The 17149-nt window shown below is 45.9% G+C and overlaps 1 protein-coding gene across 2 annotated transcripts in view; it reads left to right on the forward strand.

The window, feature by feature from the left end:
* LOC140430903 (adhesion G protein-coupled receptor G3-like) overlaps window positions 1-17149 on the forward strand; it is a 380819-nt gene that overhangs the window by 297599 nt on the left and 66071 nt on the right. For both annotated transcript variants that reach the window (XM_072518691.1, XM_072518690.1), the window contains exons 8-9: window positions 4624-4666; window positions 7371-7477. In XM_072518691.1, coding sequence (XP_072374792.1) covers window positions 4624-4666; window positions 7371-7477 — 150 coding nt within the window. The remainder of the gene's footprint in view (window positions 1-4623; window positions 4667-7370; window positions 7478-17149) is intronic.

Consider the following 17149-nt stretch of genomic DNA (forward strand, 5'->3'; position numbering starts at 1 on the left):
GGCGCTGTGAAGCCACAGTGCTAATCACTTGTGCTACCGTGCTGCCGAAACCTTCTCCAAAACCGTCTCCCAGAGGTCTAGGAGATGGAGTCTATTTATATGACTACTCTGTGGTGCCATCTAGTGTTGAGATACATGAACATCATCTTGTTAACCGTTTACATGTCTTACATTATATTACAACCACCAATGGGCTCCTTGAATATTTGGCCAGGCGGAACATTCTCTTTTTTTAAAACTCATTTTATTCAAACTTTTATCAAAGTAGGTTACAGCAAATAAACACCCCGGGAAACATTCTTCCCAACAATCAACTATACAGGTTGTACAGATTTTTCTCCTTTTTCACCCCCCCCCCCTCCCCATCACCACCCCCCCCCCCTCCCCCCCCTGCGACGAACAGCTCCTCAAACACGGTCACAAACATCCCCCACCTTTTCTCAAACTCTCCTGCTGAGCCCCTTAACTCATACTTTATCTTCTCTAACCGCAGGAAGTCGTACAGGCCACCCAACCATGCTGCTACCCCCGGTGGCGATGCCGACCGCCACTCCAGCAATATTCGTTGCCATGCAATCAGAGAAGCGAAGGCCATGACATCGGCCTTCCTCCTCTCCATGAGCTCCGGCTTCTCTGAAACCCCAAAAATCCCCACCAAAGGGTCCGGGTCCTCCCTCCTCCACTCTCCTGGCTAAGACCGCCAACACTCCCGCCCAGAACCTTCCCAATTTTTCACAACCCCAAAACATGTGCGCATGATTCGCTGGCCCCTGCCCACACCTCTCACACTCATCTGCTACCCCCTGAAAGAACCCACTCATTCTCGCCTGAGTCATATGCACCCTGTGCACCACCTTAAACTGTATCAGGCTCATCCTTGCACAAGAGGAGGTCCCGTTTACCCTTTGCAGTGCCTCACTCCATCCATACTCCCCAATTGATCTCCATTCCCAACTCCGCTTCACATTTCTCTTTGATCTTCACCACCCACTCACCTCCCTGCTCCCCCAGCCACTTATATATATCCCGAATTCTTTCCCTCTCCTTCCACATCCGGAAGCAGCAGTCGTTCCAGCAGGGTGTATCCCGGCAATCGAGGGAACCCCTTTCAGACCTTTCGTGCAAAGTCCCTAACCTGTAGATACCTGAATTCACTACCCCTTGGCAGCTCTACCCTCTCCCTTAGCTCCTCCAGACTGGCGAACCCCTCCTCCAAATACAAATCCCTCACCTTGACCAGCCCCACTTTCCTCCACCTCCTGTATACACTATCCATCCCCCCCGGCTCAAACCCATGATTCTCGCACAGCGGTGTTCGCACTGACATTCATTCTACCCTAAAATGCCTCCTCAGCTGATTCCATATCTTCACCATGGACTGCACCACTGGGCTCCCTGAATACCTACTTGGAGCCATTGGCAATGCTGCTGTCACCATAGCCCTCAAACTAGACCCCTTACAAGATTCATTCATCCTAACCCACTCTACCCCTTCTCCTTCCCACCACCGCTGCACCTTGTCCACATTCGCCACCCAATAATAATGAAGCAAGTTTGGCAACGCCAACCCTCCTGCTGCCTCTGCCTCTGTAGCAGGGTCTTCCCCACCCTCAGCACCTTCCCCACCCATACAAAGTCAGAGATGATTGTGTCCACTTTCCGAAAAAATGCCTTTGGTATAAAGATCGGGAGAGCCTGAAAGATAAACAAGAACCTCGGCAGAATATTCATTTTCACCTCTTGGACCCTCCCCGCCAGCGTTAAGTGCAGCGTATCCCACCTCTTAAGATCCTCCCTAACCTCTTCCACCAGCTTCGTTAAGTTCCACTTATGGAGCCCCGTCCATTCCCTCGCTACCTGAATCCCCAAGTACCTAAACCTATCCCTCGCAACCGTGAATGGCATCCCACCTAAATTAGCCCACTGTGCCAGCTCATTCACCGGGAATACCTCGCTTTTCCCTACATTCAGCTTGTATTCCGAGAACCCTCCAAACCTCCCTAACAGGCCCATAATCCTTCCCATACTCTCCAACGGATCCGAAACATACAGCAAGAGGTCATCAGCATAGAGCGACACCCGATGCTCCCTCTGTCCCCTCATTATCCCCCGCCACTCTGCCGACCCCCTGAGAACCATCGCCAATGGCTCTATGGCAAGCGCAAACAGCAGCGGCGACAGCGGGCATCCCTGCCTCATACTCCTGTGTAAGTCAAAGCTTTGTGAGCTCATATCATTCGTCCTCACCCTCGCTCTTGGTGCCACATATAGCAACCGCACCCATGCCACAAATCTCGGCCCAAACCCAAACCTTCCCAAAACTTCGAACAAGTACCGCCACTCCACCAGGTCAAATGCTTTCTCCGCGTCCACGTACACCACCACCTCCGGTACCAGAGCTCTCGACGGATTCATCACCACATTCAACAGCCGATTTTCATTACTCGCGAGCTGCCTGCCCTTCACAAAGCCTGTTTGATCTTCTCCAACCACCCCCGGGACACAATCCTCCATCCTCCCCGCCAACAACTTAGCCAATACTTTCACATCCGTGTTCAAAGGGATATGGGTCTATACGACCAACATCCCACCGGATCCTTCCCTTTTTTGGGGATTAGTGTGATTACCGCCTGCTTCATCATCTCCGGCAACTCCCCCTTCCCCAGTGCTTCATTAAACATCCCCAACAGATGTGGTGCCAGATCCGCTGCAAATTCCTTGCAAAATTTGCGGCCCAGGGGCTTTCCCCGACTTAATACCCCTGATACTATCCAGCATCTCCCTCAACCCCAGGGGCTCCTCCAATGCCTGCCTCTTTGTTTCCTCCACCTGGGGAAATTCCAGCTCGTCCAGAAACCGCCCCATGTCCCTCTCCTCTCCTCCTGGGTCTGCCTCATAAAGTCCCTGATAATACTCTCTCTAAATTCCTCATTTATCTTCCCTGGCTCTGACACCACATCCCCAACCCCAGTCCGGATCTTCAATATTTCCCTGGGCGCAGCCTGCCTCCGCAGCTGGTGTGCCAGCATGTGGCTCGTCTTCTCCTCATACTCGTACTGCACCCCTCTTGCCCTACGCAGTTGCCCTACCGCCCTTCCCGCTGCCAGCCTGTCAAATTGCCCCTGCAATGTTTTCCTCCTCGCCAATCCCTCCACGGTGGGCACCATCGAATATTCCCTGTCCACCTCCACTATCTCGCTCACTAGACGGTCATGTTCCGCCCTCCTTTCCTTATTCGCACAAGCCGTAAATGAGAATTTCTCCCCGGACCACTGCCTTCAGTGCTTCCCAAAAAATGCCCGCCAACACCTCCCAATTCTGATTGAACTCCACATAATCCCTAATCGCCAACCGCACCTTATCACAAAAACCTCCATCCGCCAACAACCCCGAGTCAAACCTCCACCCCGGCCTCTGCTCTCGTCCCGTACTGAACCGAATATCCAGCCAGTGGGGTGCATGATCTGAGATAACTATCCCCGCATACTCTGCCCCTCCACCCCAACCAAAATCTCCTGACTCACTACAAAGTAATCAATCCTCGAATACTCTTATGGACGTGTGAAAAGAAGGAATATTCCCTTCCCCCTGGGTTCTGAAAGCACCATGGATCCACCATACTCATTCTCTCCATAAACCCCCCCCTCTCCCCCCTGTTGCGGGCGCGCTGCGGCCCTGCTTTGTTGCATGTCCCCGGCGCTAGCTTTCTTGTTAGTGCGGTGGCCCCCCTCTCGGGAGTTACTGCCTCGCTTCTCCCTTGCGGTTTTCTGCCCGCTCTTCCCCCATCCTACCCTGCACTCCTCTCGCTTGCTCTCCCTTCTCCCCTACTCTCGTTCCCTTGTGCTGGGGCCTGGTTTCCCTCAGCTGAAGTGGTCCCTCAGGTAGTGGTTTGGGGGGGGGGGGGGACTGCCGTTGCCTCACCCCTTCCCCTGTCGGCATGTTATTGCCCCTTGCCTGGGGTCCCTTATTTCTACCCTCGCTGTTGGTTTTCCAGCCCGTTTTCCTTGACTAACTTGTTTGCTTCAGCGGGGGCTGTGAAGAATTATTCTCTTTCTTGGTATGTGACCAAGTGTCGTCCCAGTTGGGTGCATACACGTTAACTAGTACTACCGGTGCCCCATCCAGGCGGTGCCAAAAACGGATGAATTTGCGCGCTTGGCTGCAAGTTATCGGTGAGGAGCGGGACGCAACTTTGTTCCCCCACGACCGCTCTCTTACCCGCCGGAAGCCGAAAAAAGATTGACCACTAGTTTTAACATTGCATGTGTTATGGCTTTAAGGCAAACAATCGCATTTAATTGCTTAATTAGAATTTTCAGCTCTTTGAGAGGTGGGACGTTTAAATTATCAAAAGTAATTTCTCACCATGAGCTTTATTAACCACTCCCTCAACATGCCCTGCTGCCTTCAATGACTCCTGGATAAAGTTGTTGTGTCCCCTGACACTGGTATATTGCGATACCCCTAAAGAGGCGAGTTGAAATGTTTCTTCAAGTTCTGTACTATCAAACGATTAGCTAGGATGTTGTCAGCATCTGATATACATCAACTTTGTTTTGTATGAAAACCTTTTTATTGATATCCATTTAAACAATATCATTGCATTATAAATCTTATTTTCAGGAAAATCTGACAGAATGCGTATTCTTGGATTTTGCATCAAATGGTAAGTACAATGATATTTTGTTCAAATATACAGTGAATGGTAGAACCCTCAAGAGTATTGAAAGTCAAAGAGATCTAGGAGTACAGGTCCACAGGTCATTGAAAGGGGCAACACAGGTGGAGAAGGTAGTCAAGAAGGCATACGGCATGCTTGCCTTCATTGGCCGGGGCATTGAGTATAAGAATTGGCAAGTCATGTTGCAGCTGTATAGAACCTTAGTTAGGCCACACTTGGAGTATAGTGTTCAATTCTGGTCACCACACTACCAGAAGGATGTGGAGGCTTTAGAGAGGGTGCAGAAGAGATTTACCAGAATGTTGCCTGGTATGGAGGGCATAAGCTATGAGGAGTGATTGAATAAACTCAGTTTGTTCTCACTGGAACGAAGGAGGTTGAGGGGCGACCTGATAGAGGTATACAAAATTATGAGGGGCATAGACAGAGTGGATAGTCAGAGGCTTTTCCCCAGGGTAGAGGGGTCAATTACTAGAGGGCATAGGTTTAAGGTGAGAGGGGCAAGGTTTAGAGTAGATGTACGAGGCAAGTTTTTTACGCAGAGGGTAGTGGGTGCCTGGAACTCACTACCGGAGGAGGTAGTGGAAGCAGGGACGATAGGGACATTTAAGGGGCATCTTGACAAATATATGAATAGGATGGGAATAGAAGGATACGGACCCAGGAAGTGTAGAAGATTGTAGTTTAGTCGGGCAGTATGGTCGGCACGGGCTTGGAGGGCCGAAGGGCCTGTTCCTGTGCTGTACATTTCTTTGTTCTTTGTTCTTTGTTCTTTGTTCTTTGGTCCATTACTAAGATTAGGAATCCATTTCCAATCCAGAAAAGGTCATAATTGTTTGGCCTGGTCTGTCCATGCTGTTTACCATCCACATAATCACTGTTCAACTCCCATTTTACATACAAACAGGTGAATTTGGAGCAGGAGGCCACTCAGCCCCTTGAGGCTACTCCACATTTAGTAATATCATGGCTGATATGATTGTGACCTCAACCCCACATTGCTGCCAAACCCCCCACCCCCAACGATAACCCTTCACCAACCTTACACCCTCTTGTTAATCAAGAATCTATTTAGCTCTTCTTTAAAAATATTCAAAAATTCTGCTTCCAGTGCTCTTTGAGGTCGAGAGTGCCAGAAACACTCTGGGAGGAAAACATTCCCATCATCTCCGTCTTCAATGAACAATCTCTTATTTTTAAACAGTGACCTCTAGTTATAGATTCTCCCATAAGAGGAAGCATCGACTGCAGATCCAACCTGTGACCCAACCTGGCAGAGGGATGGAAGCCTGGGCAAGAAGTCAGAGGAGGGGGAAACACAAGAACAAATGACAAAAGGGGAATAAGAAAAATTAGATGCCAAGAAATCAAGGGCCAGAATCAAACAAGGCTATAGTGAAAAATAATGATAATGGCAGAAGGAATGTTAAAAAGATAAGCCTTAAATGTGTGTGTGCTAATGCAGGGAGCATTCACAATAAAGTGTATGAATTAATCGTGCAAATAGATGTAAACGGGTATGATATAGTCGGGATTACGGAGACATGGCTGCAGGGTGACCAGGGATGGGAATTAATCATCCAAGAATATTCAGTAGTTTGGCAGGACAGTCAAAAAGGAGAAGGTGGTGGGTAGCATTGTTGGCTTGAAAAGGAATTAATGCAATAGTGAAGAAGGATATTCGCTCCAACAGTGTGTAATCTGTATGGCTAGAGATGAGGAAAAAAAAGGGACAATAAAATATTAGTGGGGGTTGTGTGTAGATCCCAAACTGTAGTGGTGATGTAGGTATTGGCATTAACAGGAAATTAGATACACATGTGACAAAGGGGTGGCATCATAACATAGTGGTTAGCACTGCTGCCTCACAGTGCCAGGGACCAGGTTAAATCGTGGCCTCTGTCTGTGTGGAGTTTGTATTTTTTCCCCTTGTCTGCATGGGTTTCCTCAGGGTGCTCCAGATTCCTCCCACAGTCCAAAGATATGCACATTAGGGGATTGGCCATGCTAAATTGCCCCTTAATGTCCAGGTTCTGGGTTACAGGGATGTTACTCTGGGTTACAGAGTGGACGGGGCGTGTAAATGGATAGAGTGCTCGTTAAAAGGATTGGTGCAGACTCGACGGGCTAAATGCCTCCTTCTGGACTGTAGGGATTCTATGATTCTAAAGGAACATCTGTAACTATGGATGACTTTAATGTACATATAGATAGGGCAAATAAAATGAGTAAGTCTACCATAGTGGAGGAATTCCTGGAGTGTCTGTGGGATGATTTTCTGGACCAATACATTGAGGAACCAACTAGAGAACAGGCCATACTAGACTGGGGATTGCGTAACGAGAAAGGAATCATTGGCAATCTGGATATGCAAGATCCTTTGGGGATGAGGTAGTGATTCTGAGAAAAGGGTCCTGAAACTAAATAAAGGGAACCACGATGATTTGCAATGATGGATTGGGAAACGTTACTTAAAGGCAATGATCAACATTCGAAGAGTAAATGGGTGAACTGCAATAATTGTTTATTCCTGTCTGGGTCAAAAATAAAATATAAAATGTGGCCAAACCATGGCTTACAAGGAAAATTAGATGTATCAGATCTAAGGAAGAGGCATACAAATGTGCCATAAAAATTACTTCATGCCAATGTCAAGTAATGATTTTAACCTGACAACCTTCTGTTCCAGATTTTGCAGGGGCAAGTCATTGGAATGTTTCTGGCTGTACAACCAAAACTAATGGCAATCAGACTATATGCTCCTGCAACCACCTAACTTTCTTTGCTGTGCTGTTGGTATGTATTGAGCCTCATGTCATAGGAAGCCTGTAGTCAGCCACAGAAGTTATGATGTGTCCCAAATGATGTTGATCATACTTTTAATAATTATAGTGTTGTTACACCAACACAACCATTATTCAGATCAATTGATTTTATTCTTCTCTTGTTTGATAGATTTTTGTCCAGTTTATTTTGATAGGTGTGTATGAATTTTTAGAATTAATTCAGACAATCATCTGGAACATATTGGATAATGTTGTCCTGGAACATATTATTTGTAACAATTTCCTTAACTGTCTAAGGAGCCTTAGTGAGATCCTGCAGTAAATCTTGTAGATGGCACACACGGCTGCCACTTTGCTTTGGTGGTGGAGGGAGTGGATGTTTGTCGATGGGGTGCCAATGTTGTGGCAGGACTGCAGAGCTTAAAGCTGATGTGTTGGCTGTTGAATAAATTTGCTCTGTCTATCGCTGACTGCTTATGCTGTTTGCTACACAAGTAGCTTCAACAGGTTGCTACTCCATTTTAGTTATGCCTGATGCTGCTCCTAACATGTCTTCCTTGAACCTGGGTTAATTCTCTGGTTTGTTGGTAATGAAAAAATATGCCTGGCCATGAGGTTACAGATTGTGGTTGAATACAATTCTGCTGATATCCCACAGTGCCTCATGGATGCCCAGTCTTTGAAGTCTATCCCATTTAACACGATGGCAGTGCCACTCAACACAATGGAGGGTATCCTCAACGTGAATTTGGAATCTGGGGCGAGATTCTCCGACCCCCTGCCGGGTTCAACAATGAGGAAAATTAGGAGAAAAGTTAAAAGGAAAAATAACTTTGGAGAGGTTACTGATAGAAGTGTTAAGATCCAAAACAGAGGTCTCAAAGCCAACATGAGGGTACTTGACCTGAATACTTGTAGCATTCGGAAAAAAGTAAATGAGTTGATGGTGCAAATCATCGTGAATGACTATGATTTAGTGGCCATTACTGAAACATGATTAAAGGATGGTCACAACTGGGAGTTAAATATCCGAGGGTATCAAACTATTCGGAAGAACAGAGTGGATGGCAAGGGAGATGGTGTAGCTCTGTTATTTAAGGATGACATCCAGGTAGTAGTGAGGGATGACATCGGTGCTATGGAGGATAAGGTTGAATCCATTTGGGTGGAAATCAGGAATAGGAAAGCAAAATGTCACTGATAGGAGTAGTCTATACCCCACCATATAGTAACATTACGGTGGGGTGGGCAATAAACAAAGAAATAACGGATGCATGTAGAAATGGTACAGCAGTTATCATGGGAGATTTTAATCTGTATGTCAATTGGTTTAACCAGGTCGGTCAAGGCAGCCTTGAGGGGGAGTTTATAGAATGTATCCGCGATAAGTTTCCTAGAACAGTATATAATGGAACCTATGTGGGAACAAGTGATTCTAGATCTAGTCCTGTGTAATGGGACAGAATTGATTCATGATCTCATAGTTAGGAATCTTCTCGGAAGGAGCGATCACAATATGGTGGAATTTAAAATACAGGTAGAGGGTGAGAAAGTAAAATCAAAAACTAGTGTTTTGTGCTTAAACAAAGGAGATTAAAATGGGATGAGAGAAAAGCTGGCTCAGGTAGACTGGGAGCAAAGACTTTTTTATGGTGAAACAGTTTAGGAACAGTGGAGAACCTTCCAAGCAATTTTTCACAGTGCTCAGCAAATGTTTATACCAACAAAAAGGAAGGACGGTAGAAAGAGGAAAAATCGTGAATATATAAGGAAATAAGGGAGAGTATCAAATTGGAGGAAAAAGCATACAAAGTGGCAAAATTAGTGGGAGACGAGAGGATTGGGAAATCTTTAGGGGGCAACAGAAAGCTACTAAAAAAGCTAGAAAGAAGAGTAAGATAGATTATGAGAGTAAACTTGCTCAGAATATAAAAACAGATAGTAAAAGTTTCTACAAATATACAAAACCAAAAAGAGTGGCTAAGGTAAATATTGGTCCTTTGGAGGATGAGAAGGAAGATTTAATAATGGGAGATGAGGAAATGGCTGAGGAACTGAACAGGTTTTTTGGGTCGGTCTTCACAGTGGAAGACACAAATAAACTGTCACTGACTGAGGAAATGAGGCTATGACAGATGAGGACCTTGAGACGATTGTTATCACTAAGGAGGTACTGATGGGCAAGCCAATGGGGCTAAAGGTAGACAAGTCCCTGGCCCTGATGGAATGCATCCCAGGGTATTAAAAGAGATGGCTAGGGAAATTGCAAATGCACTTGTGATAATTTACCAAAATTGACTAGACTCTGGGGTGGTCCCGGCGGATTGGAAATTGGCAAACATGACAGCACTGTTTAAAAAAGGAGGTAGGCAGAAAGGGGTAATTATAGGCCAGTTCGCTGAACTTCGGTAGTAGGGAAGATGCTGGAATCTATCATCAAGGAAGAAGTAGCAAGGCATCTGGGTGGAAATTGTCCTTGACAGACGCAGCATGGGTTCATAAAGGGCAGGTCGTGCCTAACTAATTTTGTGGAATTTTTTGGGAACATTACCAGAGCGGTAGACAACGGGGAGCCAATGGATGTGGTATATTTGGATTTCCAGAAAGCTTTTCATAAGGTGCCACGCAAAAGGTTGCTGCATAAGATAAAGATGCATGGCATTAAGGGTAAAGTAGTAGCATGGATAGAGGAATGGTTAATTAATAGAAAGCAAAGAATGGTGTTAAAGGATGTTTCTCTGGTTGGCAATCTGTAGCTAGTGGTGTCCCTCAGGGATGAGTGTTGGGCCCACAATTGTTCACAATTTACATAGATGATTTGGAGTTGAGGACCAAATGCAATGTGTCCAAGTTTGCAAACAACACTAAGATGAGGAGTGGTAAAGCAAAAAGTGCAGAGGATACTGGAAGTCTGCAGAGGGACTTGGATAGATTAAGTGAATGGGCTAGGGTCTGGCAGATGGAATACAATGTTGACAAATGTGAGGTTATCCATTTTGGTAGGAATAACAGCAAAAGGGATCATTATTTAAATGATAAAATATTAAAACATGCTGCTGTGCAGAGGGACCTGGGTGTCCCAGTGCATGAGTTGCAAAAAATTGGTTTACAGGCGCAACAGGTGATTAAGAAGGCGAATGGAATTTTGTCCTTCCTTGCTAGAGGGATGGAGTTTAAGACTAGGGAGGTTATGCTGCAATTGTATAAGGTGTTAGTGAGGCCACACCTGGAGTATTGTGTGCAGGTTTGGTCTCCTTACCTGAGAAAGGACGTAATGGTGCTGGAGGGTGTGCAGAGGAGATCCCAGAGTTGAGGGGATTGGATTACAAGGAAAGGTTGAGTAGACTGGGGCTGTACTCGTGGAACTTAGAAGGATGCGGGGGAATCTTATAGAAACATATAAAATTATGAAGGGAAGAGATAGGATAAAATACGGGAAGGTTGTTTCCACTGCCGGATGAAAGCAGAACTAGGGACATAGCCTCAAAATAAGGGGAAGTAGTTTTAGGACTGAGCTTAGGAGGAACTTCTTCACCCAAAGGGTTGTGAATCTATGGAATTCCCTGCCCAGTGAAGCAGGTGATGCTCCTTCATTAAATGTTTTCAAGATAAAGATAGATAGTTTTTTGAAGAATAAAGGGTTATGGTGTTCGGGCGGGAAAGTGGAGCTGAGTCCACAAAAGATCAGCCATGATCTCATTGAATGGCGGAGCAGGCTCGAGGGGCCAGATGGCCTACTCGTGCTCCTAGATCTTACGTTCTTACAGCAAGGTCCCGCACCTGTGACCCAATACATGGTGTATTCGAGGACCGCCAGTTTAGCAAAATTTTCCTCTGGGGTAGTAGGGAGTCAGAAGCCATAATATCAGCCCCCTTCCCCACCAAAACACCTGGATCTTCAGATACACAAAATAGCTACCCATGGAGAAGGCGTTCCACCATTCCCACCACTTGAGACAATATATTCGTGATTGCCTCCCAGAACATTAGGACATCAGAACATTACGGCCCTCGATGTTGCGCCGACCTGTGAAACCAATCTAAAGCCCATCTACACTATTCCATTATCATCCATATGTTTATCCAATGACCATTTAAATGCCCTTAATGTTGGTGAGGCCACTACTGTTGCAGGCAGGGCATTCTACGCCCTTACTCCTCTCTGAGTAAAGAACCTGCCTCTGTCATCTGCCCTATATCTATCTCCCCTCAATTTAAAGCCAATTCCCCTCGTGCTAGCATTTAGAGAGGCAAGGACTGATTCGGGGCAGTCAGCATGGCTTTGTGCGTGGAAAATCATGTCTCACAAATTTGATTGAGTTTTTTGAGGGGGTGACCAAGAAGTTAGATGAGGGCAGTGCAGTAGACGTTGTCTACATGGACTTTAGCAAAGCCTTTGACAAGGTACTGCATGGTAGGTTGTTGCAGAAGGTTAAAGCTCACGGGATCCAGGGTGAGGTTGCCAATTGGATTCAAAATTGGCTGGACGACAGAAGACAGAGGGTGGTTGTAGAGGGTTGTTTTTCAAACTGGAGGCCTGTGACCAGTGGTGTGCCACAGGGATCGGTGCTGGGTCCACTGTTATTTGTGATTTATATAAATGATTTGGATGAGAATTTAGGAGGCATGGTTAGTAAGTTTGCAGATGACACCAAGATAGTGAAGAAGGTTATCTAGGATTGCAACAGGATCTTGATCAATTAGGCCAGTGGGCCGACGAATGGCAGATGGAGTTTAATTTAGGTAAATGTGAGGTGATGCATTTTGACAGATCGAATCAGGCCAGGACCTACTCAGTTAATGGTATGGCATTGGGGAGAGTTATAGAACAAAGAGATCTAGGAGTACAGGTTCATAGCTCCTTGAAGGTGGAGTCGCAGGTGGACAGGGTGGTGAAGAAGGCATTCGGCATGCTTGGTTTCATTGGTCAGAACATTGAATACAGGAGTTGGGACGTCTTGTTGAAGTTGTACAAGACATTGGTACGGCCACACTTGGAATACTGTGTGCAGTTCTGGTCACCCTATTATAGGAAGGATATTATTAAACTAGAAAGAGTGCAGAAAAGATTTACTAGGATGTTACCGGGACTTGATGGTTTGAGTTATAAGGACAGGCTGGATAGACTGGGACTTTTTTCCCTGGAGCGTAGGAGGCTTCGGGGTGATCTTATAGAGGTCTATAAAATAATGAGGGGCATAGATAAGGTAGATAGTCAACATCTTTTCCCAAAGGTAGGGGAGTCTAAAACTAGAGGGCATAGGTTTAAGGTGAGAGGGGAGAGATTCAGAAGGGCCCAGAGGGGCAATTTCTTCACTCAGAGGGTAGTGAGTGTCTGGAATGTGCTGCCAGAGGTAGTAGTAGAGGCGGGTACAATTGTGTCTTTTAAAAAGCATTTAGATAGTTACATGGGTAAGATGGGTATAGAGGGTTATGGGCCAAGTGCGGGCAACTGGGACTAGCTCAATGGTAAAAACTGGGCGGCATGGACTGGTTGGGCCGAAGGGCCTGTTTCCATGCTGTAAACTTCTATGATTCTATGATTCTAGCCATCACCATCCGAGGAAAAGGGCTCTCACTGTGCACCCTATCTAATCCTCTGACCATCTTGTATGCCTCTATTAAGTCACCTCTTAATCTTCTCTCTAACGAAAACAGCCTCAAATCCCTCAGCCTTTCCTCATAAGATCTTCCCTCCATACCCGGCAACATCCTGGTAAATCTCCTCTGCACCCTTTCCAATGCTTCCACATCCTTCCTATAATGCAGCAACCAGAACTGCACGCAATACTCCAAATGCGTCAGCACCAGAGTTTTGTACAGATGCAACATGACTTCATGGCTCCGAAACTCAATCCCTCTACCAATAAAAGCTAACACACCATACGCTTTCTTAACAACCCTATGAACCTGGGTGGCAACTTTCAGGGATCTGTGTACATGGACACCGAGATCTCTCTGTTCATCCACACTACCAAGAATCTTATCATTAGCCCAGTACTCTGTATTCCTGTTACTCCTTCCAAAATGAATCACCTCACACTTTTCTGCATTAAACTCCATTTGCCACTTCTAAGCCCAGCTCTGCAGCTTATCTATGTCCCTCTGTAACCTGCAACATCCTTCCGCACTGTCCGCAACTCCACTGACTTTAGTGTCATCCGCAAATTTACTCACCCATCCTTCTATGCCCTCCTCCAGGTCATTTGTAAAAATAACAAACAGCAGTGGCCCAAAACAGATCCTTGTGGTACGTCACTAGTAACTGAACTCCAAGCTGAACATTTCCCATCAACCACCTTCTTTCTCGAAAAGAGGCCCGGACAATTCCCATCCACCACCACTCTCCTCCGCCTGGCTGAACTTGTTCTATCTCTCAACAACTTCTCCTTTAACTCATGTCACTTTCTCCAAATCAAAGGTGTAGCAACGGGTACCCACATGGGTCCTAGCTACCCTTGCCTTTTTATGGGGTATGTTCCAGGCATATCCGGGCCCCCTTCCACAACTCCTTCACCGACACATTGATGACTATTTTGGTGCCGCATCATGCTCTCGCCCGGACCTGGAAAAATTGATCAACTTTGCTTCCAGTTTCCACCCCTCCATCACTTTCACCTGGTTCATCTCAGACACTTCCCCTCCCTTCCTTGATCTTTCTGATTCCATTTCCGGTAGTAGACTATCCACTAATATCCACTACAAGCCCACTGACTCCCACAGCTATCTGGACTACAGCTCTTCACACCCTACACCCTGTAAGGACTCCATCCCTTTCGCTCAACTCCTTTGCCTCCGTCGCATTTGTTCCGATGATGCCACTTTTCAAAATGGTGGTGTGTATTCCCAGCATTTCCGCTGCCAGGCAGTGTGAATTCCCAGCATTTCCTCAATCGAGCAGTGTGTTCCATGCAATTCTTATATCGGACAGTGTATATTCACAACATTTCCTTATTTCCGGCAGTGTGTGTTCCCAGCATTTCCACTGCCAAGCAGTGTATATTCCCAGCATTTCCTCAATCAGGAGTGTGTATTCCTAATATTTCCTCTAGCGGGCAGTTTTTTCCCAATATTTCCTATTTCAGGCAGTGTGTATTCCCAGCATTTCCTCCACAGGTAGTGTGTATTCCTTACATTTCCTGTATCAGGCAGTGTGTATTCCCAGCATTTCCACTGCCAACCAGTGTGCATTCCCAGTATTTCCTCAATCGGGCAGTGTGTATTCCCAGAATTTGCTGTATCGGACAGTGTGATTCCCAGAATTTCCCATATTCGACAGTATTCCCAGCATTTCCACTGCCAGCTATTTATATATTTCCTATATCGGACATTGTGTACGCCCAGAATCTCCTCTATCAGCAATGTGCATTCCCAGCATTTCTTCCATCGGGCAAATGTGTATGTCCAGCATGTCCTCAATTGGGATATGTGTATTCCCAGCATTTCCTATATCACGCAGTGTGTATTCCCAGCATTTCCTATATCGGACAGTGTGTATACCCAGCATTCCCTAGATTCTGCAGTGTGTATTCCTAACCTTTCCTATATCTGAAAGTGTGTATTCCCAACATTTCCACTGCCAGACAGTGTGCTTTTCGAGCATTTCCTGTTTCGGGCCGTTGTATACCCTGCATTTCACTATCACGCACTTTGTATTCCCAGCATTTTCTCTATTGAGCAGTCTATATTCCCAACATTTCCGATATCGGGCAGTACGTATTCCCAGGATTTCCCCTATCAGTAGTCTGTATTCCTAACATTTCCTATATCAGGCAGTGTATATTCACAGCATTTCTTCTGGCGAGCATCTTGTTTTTCCAATATTTCTTATTTTGGGCCGTGTGTATTCCCAGCATTTCCTCTGACAGGTAGTGTGTATTCCTAACATTTCCTATATCAGGTAGTGTGTATTCCCAGCATTTCCGCTGCCAGGCAGTGTGAATTCCCAGCATTTCCTCAATCGAGCAGTGTGTGTTCCATGCAATTCTTATATCGGACAGTGTATATTCCCAGCATTTCTTTATTTCCGGCAGTGTGTGTTCCCAGCATTTCCACTGCCAAGCAGTGTGTATTCCCAGCATTTCCTCAATCAGGAGTGTGTATTCCTAATATTTCCTCTAGCGGGCAGTTTTTTCCCAGCATTTCCACTGCCAACCAGTGTGCATTCCCAGTATTTCCTCAATCGGGCAGTGTGTATTCCCAGAATTTGCTGTATTGGACAGTGTGATTCCCAGAATTTGCTGTATTGGACAGTGTGATTCCCAGAATTTCCCATATTCGACAGTATTCCCAGCATTTCCACTGCCAGCTAGTGTGTATTCCCATCATTTTCTCAATTGAGCCGTGTTCATTCACAGTATTTCCTGTATCAGACAGTGTGTATTCCCCAGATTTCCGATATCCGAGTGTTTGTATTCCTAACATTTCCTCAATTGGACACTGTGCGTGCATTCCTAGAGTTTTCTCAATTGGGCAGTGTGCATTTCCAACATTCCCTATATTGGGCCGTATGTATTTTCAACATTTCCTATATCGGGATGTGTGCATACCCAGTATTTCCACTGCCAGGCAGTGTGTATTCCCAGTATATCCTCAATCGGGCAGTCTGTGTTCCCATCATTTCCTTTCTTGGGCAGTGTGTATTCCCAGCATTTCCTCTATCAGGAGCGTGTCTTCTCAATTCTTCCACTGTCAGGCAGTGTGTTCCCAACATTTCCTATATTGGGCAGTGTGTATTACCAGCATTTCCTCGATAAGACAGTCTGTATTCCCAGCATTTTCTATATCGTACAATGTTTTCCCAACATTTCCTAAATCAGGCAGTGTGTATTCCCAGAATTTCCACTATCGGGCAATGTTTATTCCATTATTTCCACTGTCAGGCAGTGTGTATTCGCAGCGTTTCCTGTGTCAGGCACTGAATATCCCCAATATTTCCACTGCCAGGCAGTGTGCACTCCCAGTATTTCCTATATTGGGCAGTGTGTATTCCCAACATTTCCACTGTCAGACAGTGTGCATTACTTGAATTTTCTTTATCGGGTTGTGTGTACTCCCAAAGTTTCGACTGTAGAGGGTTCCATCTCTGCTACTCCACTACTGGGCCGATATCTGGGGTTTGAGTATCTGTGTGTGTCTCTCTCCAGCTGGCACTGAAACTTCAGAGGCCAGGGGATGCTGCACTGGGACACCTCCATGGGAGAGAGCACTGAATCAAGCCTGCCGTTTATCCCTAACCGGAAGCCTGAGGCTTATATCACACAGATATCCAGACCCCCACCAATGCCCAGGTGATTCTCTCTCTTGCCGGTGGTACAACACCCACCCGGTTCCTACTTCGCTGGAGTAGCTTTCCCAAGAGAGAGAATACGACATTGCTGTTTATTACCTAACCAGCAGCCTGTCCTGAGTGAACGGGTTCGAATCGTTCAAGATGACCCTAGATTCTCGACCCCGGAATAAAGGTGAGGAATATCTTAACAATGACTTGGTCAGAGATCGCTGGTGAGAGACTGAAGAATTTAAACAACTCCAATTATCAGCAAATCGAGGTTTATTGCAAAACCCAGGTCAAAATCATCAAGCAGAAGAAATTATAATAAAATCTTAAGCTCTAACACAAACTAAGTCTATTCAGGGAGTACTATAACGGACACAACGTAAAATCTTATTGTTACACAAT

This window comes from Scyliorhinus torazame, chromosome 10 (assembly GCF_047496885.1).
Source record: "Scyliorhinus torazame isolate Kashiwa2021f chromosome 10, sScyTor2.1, whole genome shotgun sequence".
Classification (NCBI taxonomy): Eukaryota; Metazoa; Chordata; class Chondrichthyes; order Carcharhiniformes; family Scyliorhinidae; genus Scyliorhinus; species Scyliorhinus torazame.